Here is an 11,015-nt window from a genome sequence, read left to right as displayed (position 1 = left end):
TCGAATTTAACATCTTCATTCTGACCCAGTTTCTCATTTTAGATATTACACATAAAAGCTTCGTGGTGTATTTAAAACGTATTGTAGTTAAAAGTCTGTTAATTATATAACTAAGGAGAAAATATTCAATTATCTATTTTTTATCTCTCCTTGAGCTATTTTCCTTTGTATTGTGTAAAATGTCACTTTAAATGTTTTCAAATTCTAATAATTAGTGACTGAAAGATATGGAATTGATAAGGAATGCTCTAATGGATATTCGATTAGAAGTTTTTTTTTCATTGTTAAGGGTTTATGATGAGAATGTCCTTTTCTAACTTAGGATATATATGCTCAACACTTTTACATTTGTTAGCTATCCGTGCAAAATGTAAAGCCTATAAATTAGCTTTAAACTTTATGTTAATTCTTCAAAACCTTTAATTTAGCTCGAAGTAATTTCTCTGTTTCTTAAAACATTCAATATAAGTTTGCATCCTCTTACTGTAAAAAACTTTAATACATATTTTTAAAGCTAAAACATTAAGTTTTCCATCTGAAAATTACCCACAGCATCAGCGATAAAAGATATTTATAGATTTAATGTATATAATGAGCAAGATGTGCTTCAGTAGGATAAATGTGGATAACATAGTTACTAAGTGGATATCGTTGATGAAGAGATCGTAGAAAATGGCACAGTCCCATTACTAAGTTAAATGTAAATGGCACTAATATAGTTGATTTTCTGTTAATCTTCTGCCTGCGATACTATGAAGTTATCGTGTTTAAGTGTAAATGAAGAAAATATTTTTTTCTCATTTTTTTGTCAGCAGATGTTATCTTATTTTTTTCATTAGCAATTATTTGTTGGAAATGTTTTCGCACTTTATCACACACGCCATGTTTACCTTCTCCAAAAGGAAGATTAACAATGTAAGAAATTCATTATTAAGGATTAATTTTAGCAGTTCTTTTGGAGTCGTTAAGACAAGTTGTGAGGTTTAATTTCAGATAGTTTTATTGATTAATTAATTTCTTTAAACTACCACACGTTTTAACAACAGACTGGATTTCTAATGTAGTTTGTTACAATTTTTGAAACCATATAAATGTACTACTTTCATTATTAATGTTTTTGTAGGCTACCAGAAATTGATATATTAACTGCAAGGTTTTATAGTGCAACAAGGAATATTATTTGCAAAAAAAGGGACAGCGTTTTCTTAACAAATAAACTATATAAAACTCTGCTCACTTACACGTGATGGAAAATGATCAATGAAGTAAACGATGTAACATACACATCATTCTTTGTCCTTTGAGTTTTTTTAGAATTCAAATTGTTTTATTGTGGTTTGAAAGATACCAGCAATTCGGAAGACGTTACGTTTATCGCCGAAACATTCAAACACTTTTGAAGCATTCTGTGACTTCGTCGAGCACGAGGGTTTGTCGCTAGCTTGTCCTAAACAAATAAAATATAGCTTTTAAATTTATAGCCGCTCTTCTGTGTTTGAAACTGTGATAAGTGTAAAAAAAACAACACTTTAAAAAAAGAAGAGATTTTGGAGAGACAGCTCGTTGGGATTGAGGGTCTTTTATCTGGATGCCGACCCCTAGGGACGGATCCTTTTTCAAATATGAAGTGTAAACTTGATTTAGCTGTTCGATAGTGCTGTAGCATAAGAATTTATGGTCATTGTGGTGGGGAAAGAAAAAGCTTGAACCCATAGGACCTTGTAGCAACATGTTATGTCTCCGTTTATTAATTGTTATGTTCGAAGTCCTTATTGTATATACTGCATGGAATGTTAGCATTAATTAACTTAGTTGTAAATCCTACTTATTGTTCAAATAATCTTTAATCTCTATTCATTATTTATCCTTCTTCAGGTTTATTTCAGATTTTTTTGGAATGTTTAGAATAGTTTTATATTAACATACTTTATATATTGATATATTTTAAAACAAAACAAACCTCATTAGTTCATGTCATAAGATAACTAGAAAAAGGGAAAATCGAGCTTTCTCTATAACAGTCGGAATGAACTAAACTTAGTAGCACCGGGATTTATAATGCTATTTTCAAAGAATACTTTCAAGAAATAGATTATTATTATTCTTAAAGTTGTAGTCATGTAGAAATTTATTTTCAACACAGTAACCACGTTATTAGAAGACAATGCTATTAATGAAAAAAATTCTTATTTTGCAAAACCTCGTTATATATATGTGTGTGTGTATATATGCAGTACTTAATAGGTATTAAAGTAGAAAATTAGCAGTTGAAAAAGAAATCAAAATCTATAGCAACGAAACAATAAGGAAGGGATTACATAAGACTAACCAGCCAATCATTCAACACTTAGGTTTTAAAAATACATGGAGCAATAACTGGGGCATCATATAGGCATTTAGAAAATTACCTGGTATTCACAGAAAATAGTTTAATATGTTATTAAAAAATAAACTTAAATATTCATAAATTCCTCCAAATTATTAGTTCTAATAGCACAGGTCTGCGATCATTTTATTGTCTTGAAATGTTTACATGTTCTACAGTAATTCCTGTACGCTGAATCCAAAAATGATATCCATTTTTCTCCATCACGTACAGACTTTTCACAAAACGCCATAACGCAATACATAAAGGGAAGACCACAAAACGTAGTTTTGAGACTAAAAGACGTAGATTTCACACCCACAAAATTCAGGATGAATGAGGATGCGTATTCGTTTGACATCAATGTTCTTCCCTTTGTTTATGTTTTTGTTAATAAACATAATAATAAAAAATTTTCATTGTGGTAAACGAACTAATAATTTGATCTAAGTAAGAGATTGTTTCTTCCCGATTTGTAAAAAATCTTTATGGGACAGAAAGAAAAGAATATTATTTTCGAAATCTGCGTAGCTGAATTATAGAAAATCAGTTATTAAAACCATCACAACTTTTATGATGTTTAAATTTCCAGTCCTGTGTAATGTTTGGTTTAAATACACATTTTTGAAAATAAGCAGGCGTGATGCACTTACTACAAAATGTAAACTAAGAAAATGACCTTGTTTTGCACATTGTTCTTTAACAAGGCTCTACCCTTTCTAAGGAAACTTAAGTTATTTTGTACTTTACTAATTATTTCATTTTTTACTTGTTCATTGATTTCAAGGTTTAATAAACAACAAACTGCTATCAAGTATAAATGATGAAGAACCCAAACTAACCAAAATAGTCATCACTGTTTGCACAAAAGTCACGTATGTAACAACCCAAATAGTATGTATCTTTACTGAATATTTTCAAAATATATAGTTTGGTGTGTTTTTAGTTCAAGTTTTACACATGTAAGCTAGGATTTTTATCATTACTATTTTCCACACAAAATGAAGTGTGTATTGTCACAACCACCAAAAAATGTATATGCTGTGTTTATCATCTAATGTTTTAAAAAATTACTTTTGGATAATATTTTTAGCTTTAAATGTTTCAAAAAATTTACCTAATACCCGAAAATTGCCAAATTTTTGTTCAAAGGCATTTCTGTATTCTTATACATGTACATTATGCAATGTCAAATTACACGGGAAAAATAGTAGTAATTATTAAAATGTGTTTCTATACCGAAAAAAAGTTACCAGGTTTTCATACCGAGACTAATTCACCAGCTAATTTTAAAAGAGAAGGCCTGCAATAAACATGGGCTGTACTCATTTAAGTTGTTTGCAATTCCCTAATTTGTACGAAATGAGTAAATAAAAAAAAAAAAACATATATTTTCTTTCTTTGACTATATCGTGTTCTTTAATAAATGGAGACTTTAATTTATTACTTTTTGTGTATATGTTTGCAATTATGCACAGAGCTCCACAATGGGCTATCCGTGCTTTGCCTACCACGGGTTTCGAAACCCGGTTTCTAGCGTTGTAAGTCCGCAGACATACCGCTATGCCACTGGAGGGCATTTTATGGGTAATACACTGTAAAATGTAGATTTTCGAAGCTATAATCAAACCTTGTAAGATTTGATTGGAATTACCACTGGGAATATCTTTAACAACACGGGTACTCAACTGAAGATTGATGTCATTATAATCGTTATAAGTTTTCGGTTTCCCATCAGTTGATTTATGACATTATGTATTTCAAGTCAGTTTCATTCAGAATTACTTTCTTAATTTTGACCTACATAGCTAGCTTATTTTTGATCACAAGTTACTAATAACTGCTAAGAGGGTCAAACCTTTTTAACATATTATTTAAGCTTTCTTTTGATGTTAGTTGGATTGAGAAAGAAGGCTCTGTGATGTCTCACTGCGATGGTGCATTATAATGTCTTTGAATTGAGTCCAAAATCTTTTCAACACTAAAGTGTTGCTTCCATAGACAACACTTAGAATGTTCTACTTAGCATCGTTGGTGGCAAGGCCAGGGATTTTTACCTCTCAACCCTCACCAGGCCTTATCGTAGCCTAGGCTCCCCTGCTGTTGAGAGTATATGGCGTTTCTAGTGGTAGGATCAAATTTACGCAGAAAACTATTCGGCAGTGATTATTTCAATGACATTTTAAAGTAAAATAATCCTGAAAGCGTGTCTGACTGTGATGTTTAAATAAGCAGAGTACTTATTCACAATAGTACAATTTTGGAAATTAAGAGCCTTGGTTTATTGAGTTAAGTTAAAATCAGCTTCTCAAGAGCTTAAAATGGTTACACCTGTGTATTCCAAATGATAAAGATATCTTGTATTGTTATTTCTTTACGATACATTAACTTCTGTGATCTTATGAGAATCTTAGCTCTGCATATCATTCTAAAACAGTATAAAATATCTGATTAGCAATTTAACAGTTGTCTTAGGTTATCTTGACGCTGACTAGGATTGAGCTATAATACGGTATGTACAATGTTAATGCAGTAATTAGGTACACAATTGTATACCTTCTTATTTCTTGCATGAAGTGTTTTATCTTAAAGCGTACACAGAATCAACAGTTTAGATGCAACGTTTGTACTGGGATTGCCTTGTTTAGACTCTAGAAGTGTCCTTGATGTTAATTTGTTCAGAAGAAACAAAAGCAAATGACAAGGTTCGTTACTACGTTGTCGTTGAAACAGAACGGTCGTTAAGAGAAACTTTAAGCACAAGGTTTCTCTTGACGCGTTGTCTACTTTTCTTTTATAAAATTAATATTCCTTCAGAAACTCAGAAAGATATTGGCACGCCATTTTTCTAATATACTTTCGCTCTTCTTGAAGTGTTGTGAGTTTTAAAACTATATAGTATTTTTAGCTATATATCAAAATCATTATTGAGTCACTTTCTGTTCTTTCCTGTGACAGCTGGAGTGAAAGTTTATGTGATGAGTTTTAAAACTATATAGTATTTTTAGCTATATATCAAAATCATTATTGAGTCACTCTCTGTTCTTTCCTGTGACAGCTGGAGTGAAAGTTTATGTGATGAGTTTTAAAACTATATATTATTTTAGCAATATATCAAACTCATTATTGAGTCACACTCTATTCTTTCCTGTAACAGCTGGAGTGAAAGTTTATGCACTGTACTTCTAGGATTGCATAGATTAATAAACATCATGTAGGAAAGTTGGAATACAATCTATGTTAAAATAATTATTAAAGAAAAAACACGAACAAGGTTTCTCACATAATTGGTTGGCTCAGTGATTTCATTTACCAGCATATTGTAGATGTTTAACATCTGTCTTGCTCATCAAGGTTAACATATGAAAAACTATGCAATTAAAAGAACATTTTCTATATTTTGGATCAACTGGCTTGAAGTAGCCCTTTTAATTAGAACATCCACCTTTGAAAACAGGTTGAAAGTTGCATAAGTCTCGAAACTTATTCAAGATTTCGGATATCAGTATGACTTCTAAATCTTTCCTGATACGATTTAACAGTTATTCTCTACTGAAGAAAAATGAAGTTGAGAAACATTTGTGAAGTGCCTCGTGGTAATAGTTACATATTTACACCTATTACACCTAATTACCAGGCATGCGTTATAAATAAAGCTCCATTATTTGACCAAGTTGAACTCCATCTCGTGTGCTCGAATCCAGACAACCGCTTAAAGTTAAAACTTGAAAACTGTGTGGGCGGGAATGCCAGTCTGTTTTGAATGACTAAGTTACGCGCTCGACCCTCTCTTCCCGGGTGACTAATTACTGCTCAAGTTGATAAAGTATAGCTTTAACTGATTATGACGTGTCGACGACCAATTGAAAGTAAGGGAGACCGTTTAGCCAAGACTGTTTTTAAGTCATCAATTCCCTGTGGGGGTCTCCCCATAACTTCTGAAGACTGATTTTGCAGCCTTGTTACAGCTCTCTTTAAATGATCCTTTTCGTCTCCTTCTTTTCGATGTTTTTATCCAAGTTATTTTGTAGGTGAAATCTGTGACTGTTTGTGAAAAAGAAGTCTTCTCAAATGACCTATGGCATTTTCTCTCCCACCGAAAACTTCGGGTTGACACACACAAAGTAAACAAACTACGTTTTGATTTGCTAAGATGATTTAAGGTTGAATATTTTTGTTGTAACAAAACGGCTACTGGAAGTATTTTCTCTAATCGAAATGATAGGTATCTACCAACGTAATATAAAGAAAGACCGCTAACAAGCTTTTATTAAAATTTTGGGAACTTCTTACACAATCTAAATAATCAAAGTTATTTAGAGGTTTTAATTTTGGATAAATGTCAGTATAATATTTAAGCGTTTTGGTATAGTAATCACTATAGTTACTTAAAACATTATTAGATAAAATAATCTTGGAACATGTAACACCATTTCATAGATATATTCTTGCTATATGACAGTGTTACGTATGAGATATTCTGTATAAAGAACACCGTTAAAACATTATTAGCGTTACTATAAATAGTACTATATAAGATGTTGGCAACTAAACTCCATGGTGATCTAATGGCTTTTGACAACATATTGTCAGTCAGCAATACATTATAGCGGCTGTGCATATCCCGTAACATAAATGGCAGCTTTTACTTCATAACACAAAGTGCAACTCCCTCATTAATTTAAGTCCATTCTATTTACAGTTGATATGGATATCTTGAATAAAATCGTTTGTTTTTTTTACTTTGTCTATGATATTAAGCAAATAAAATCAATTTAACATCCACTTGTATAAGAAGGTTAGAGGGATCATTGTGCTTATCAGCTCTACTACATTTCCGCTCTCATTCATGTCATGCATTTTTTTTTTATCAATAACTTTTAAACAAAACCACAGAAGGAGACTATTCCCTGTGACTAATGCACAACTGTATAAAATACGATATCGACAAAAGGTTAGTAAAGGATTGCACTTTTGAAACGTTTTTCTATTTAAAAAGTATGTTAAAAGTAGCAGACGTCATACATACATATTATAAACGAAAATATTCTAGTTTTTATAACGAGAAGGAATATTTAGATAACTCTAACTAATCTATCCAATAGCTCTTTCCAGTCTCATGATTTTATGCTTTTGGTGATAGATAATTTACACTAATAGTTTGTATTTAACATAGCAAATGGCAGCTTTCTATTTTTCATTATACAAATTTGCACTTGCGTTTATCGCATATACTGTTAAAGAAATGTAGTGAACTAAAGTATTTCTTTTTATATATGTTTATACACATTTTATGTCCTTAAAGGTTTACACAAATGGCTTCGTTTCATTTTCAAGCGACATTAGTCAAGTTATAATGGAATGTTTTTGTAAAAGCTTGATATCATGAGACAAACATTATTTGAAAAGATATGTTATGGTTGCTACATAAATAACATTATGGCAACTTTTGTACTAACTCGCACTGATAACAGAAAATAAAAAGGCTAATTTTACGAGATTGAATTGTTCTTAGTAAACCTCGCATACATATAAATCTCAACTATTCTTTTATTACAATTTAAAAAAAATATGAAAACCTAAACATTTTCAGTGAAGAACAATAACTCAACTCGCTAGTGAAATGTGTATTATCTTAGAAACACTTTCACTTCAATCAAGACCAAGTGTGAAGGTAACTAGTGTACCAAGAAGAAGATCCTTTTCTGTAAAACCCCAGGCGAAGCATTATCACTAAACAAACACAGGGCAATAGTAATGGTAGTATTATAGGAAGAAACGTAGAAATGAACATGATTTAACCACGTGGTGTGGTCGGGGTACTTCTTAGATCACACGTTTTACGCCATGAAGACCAAGACGGCTCTTCTCAAGCTTCAACGAAATGTTTTGGTATTGGATTTCTTTAGCCCTTAACGGAGAATTTAATGCATTTCGGCCAGTTACCGACAAGACAGTACCGCTGTCTTCGCTTCTCTTGCCGCTGTTTTATAGGTCGCACGTTACACGTTGTACCAGGTCCGACCAGAAACAGGGACTACAATAGATATGTTATGGTCGAAAAGAAGCATTGCAATGTGTGTGGCCTGATCCACGTTTTGGGATTTTCGTTTCTCTTTTCGCTCTTTAGATCTTCCCGCCGCCCTGGGAAATGTACCATACTAGCCACCCAGCACTTTAAGAAACACGTGTTTTTTCTTCACAGCTGTACAACATCGAAGAAACAACACGGATGCTCTTTGCAAACGTAACGCTTCCAAAACTACACACACACCTTTCGGCAAGTTTCTTCAATTTTCAAAGAATAATGCGTGGGCCATGGTCTAGAAGGGAATATTGCGTGTTCAGTCAGGTGATTTCAACCACATATGGTAACTAAGGCACTCTTGACGAACAGTCAGTACTCAGTAGACGTACCATGAAACTAATTTTGCATTTGAGCAAAATTACTGGCTGTTTCAACTTTTATTTTTTGTTTACTTTTTCCGAGTCTATAATATATTTTTCTGTTCGTTATCCATTTTAAAGTAAGTTTCTTTTGTTGAAGTCATCTGTATATAAAAAAGAACATTTGTATGTTTGTGGCTTTTAAAGCTATTTGTGGAAGATTACATTTTGTTTTTGCCTACCCGAGATAAAATGTCGAAAAAATATAGAATTAATGTGCAGCTCCATTAATGACATAATTGTTTCCTATTCGAAATTGAGAGACAGATTTATTGCGCCTGTTCGAAACACAATTGTTAAAAGAAAAACCAAAGTTTTAATGACTCCCAATAAGCAGTTGGAAATGGAAGTATTCCCATACTCAATCATTTACTGTATAAAGATAAAAACCTTGAGAGAACCCCAGTGGTTGAGCGGCAAGTGTAGAGGCATATAACGGTAAAAACCGGGTTTAAGTCCCCTGGTGGGCACATCACAGATAGCCCATTGTGTAGCTTTGCGCTCAGTAACAAATAAATAACAACAAAAAACAAAAATTGAGAATGGGAACTGGTGTTGATGAAGCAAAACATAGAAACATGTCGAGTGTATAAGACTGTTCTCATGTATGTTCTTTATATAGCAAATTACTGAGTAAATATTTTATTGTATTTCCAGATTGAAAACAGTTTATTTTTAAATATTTATTGTTATCATTAAACGTTGGTATTTTCTTTCAACAACTGTGTTATTTAAAATTTACACATGTGTAATCTTACTCTTAATAGTACGTATTCATGTTGCATTTTCAGTTCACATGAAGTTATATAAAGATATCATTAAAATTATGAATAACAAATTCACTGTTAAAAAAAGATGTAATATTTAATTATTATAAATATATAATTACTCCAACTATATTCATAGTATATAACAATCGCTGATGACGTTTTACTGGCTAAATATACGGTAATTCGACAGTAAAATTCAATCAAAGATGTGCCAAAATAACGTGAAACGTTTGAAAACGTCATACATTCAGATTTAATTGTTTTAAATATATAATTAAAATTCAATGACGATGTTATTTATTCAAAATTTCTCTTTGTTTTCATGCTCTGTATTATCAAATGTAACTTGTGGTTTTATAAATTAAAAGTAAACTAGTATAAACTAGTTCAGAAAGCATTTTCTTTGGCTTACTTTGGTAAAGAAGGCGAAACAAAATGAGCCTTTCCAATGTCTCGTAACGTTTCATCAACTTAACAGATAACTGAGCTTCAATAATGGAAGCTAGAATGTTTGACATACATGTTAATACCAAACTTTTAAAATAAAGGAGAGTTAGTTGCAATGAATTTCTTTTTAACTCAGTTTTGTCTTAATTAACTATGCCGAATAACAAATCTATACAGCCTCAATCTTAAGCACTGGCTCAAATATAAATACACTCTACAGTCTAATAGAGACAACACACAAAAGGAGAATTAGCATATATGTAAATATGGGCGTCTTCACTGTGTGTTTTCTTAAGCAAAGCCACTTATTTGGATGATGGTGTGAGATATAGATTTTTTTCTGTATTTGTTCCATATACGTAAGCCAATAAAAGTTAATGTTGCAACAGTACACTCCGTAAAAAAAAAGTTACATTTTTATAATATTTTAAAAGCCTTCAAGTTCATATCTTATATTCTGTTTATGCTTATATGTTTTAGGTATCAGATTTCCTGGTGGACCATGTGACAGAAAGCCAAATTACTCCACCATGTCTATGCCTTCCACAATATCGCCACCTACTGGTAACCTCCCATCTATGACAAACCTGAACTCTTCTGGTTCTACTGGATCATACTTGTGAAAGCAAATATAGAATCTGAAAAAAAATGGGAAGACTTCAAACACATTTATACTAAAATGTCACATTAACATATACATGTGTGTGAATGGAACAGTGGTCTCAGTAGTATGGTTGAATTTTTATTGTTTTACAGGTGTTTGTTTTCTAATTGCGTTAGAAAAAACTCTTAGTTCCTTCAACGTTGGCGATATAGCATTAAGTTTTTACGTTCATTTTTGTCGGATCTATAGCTTACTTAACATGATCATTTCATTTTTTTTCATATGTTGTTTCATTGCATCAATCAAGCTTTTAATTTTATTACATTACAATATGACTCCAAATATTGTTAAAAGGGAGAAAAGGTATATTCTATTTTATAAA

At 31.7% G+C, this 11,015-nt stretch overlaps 1 protein-coding gene across 1 annotated transcript in view; it reads left to right on the top strand.

The window, feature by feature from the left end:
* LOC106457359 (forkhead box protein F1-like) overlaps nucleotides 1-10,812 on the top strand; it is a 32,446-nt gene extending 21,634 nt beyond the window's left edge. Inside the window, exon 2 of the mRNA XM_013916773.2 lies at nucleotides 10,510-10,812. Within this exon, the coding sequence (XP_013772227.1) occupies nucleotides 10,510-10,652 (143 nt within the window). The 3' untranslated portion in view covers nucleotides 10,653-10,812. The remainder of the gene's footprint in view (nucleotides 1-10,509) is intronic.
* The last annotated feature ends 203 nt before the right edge of the window (nucleotides 10,813-11,015 follow it).

Source organism: Limulus polyphemus, unplaced genomic scaffold (assembly GCF_000517525.1).
Source record: "Limulus polyphemus unplaced genomic scaffold, Limulus_polyphemus-2.1.2 Scaffold16, whole genome shotgun sequence".
NCBI classification, from domain to species: domain Eukaryota; kingdom Metazoa; phylum Arthropoda; class Merostomata; order Xiphosura; family Limulidae; genus Limulus; species Limulus polyphemus.
This window is presented reverse-complemented; position numbering and strand designations above follow the sequence as displayed.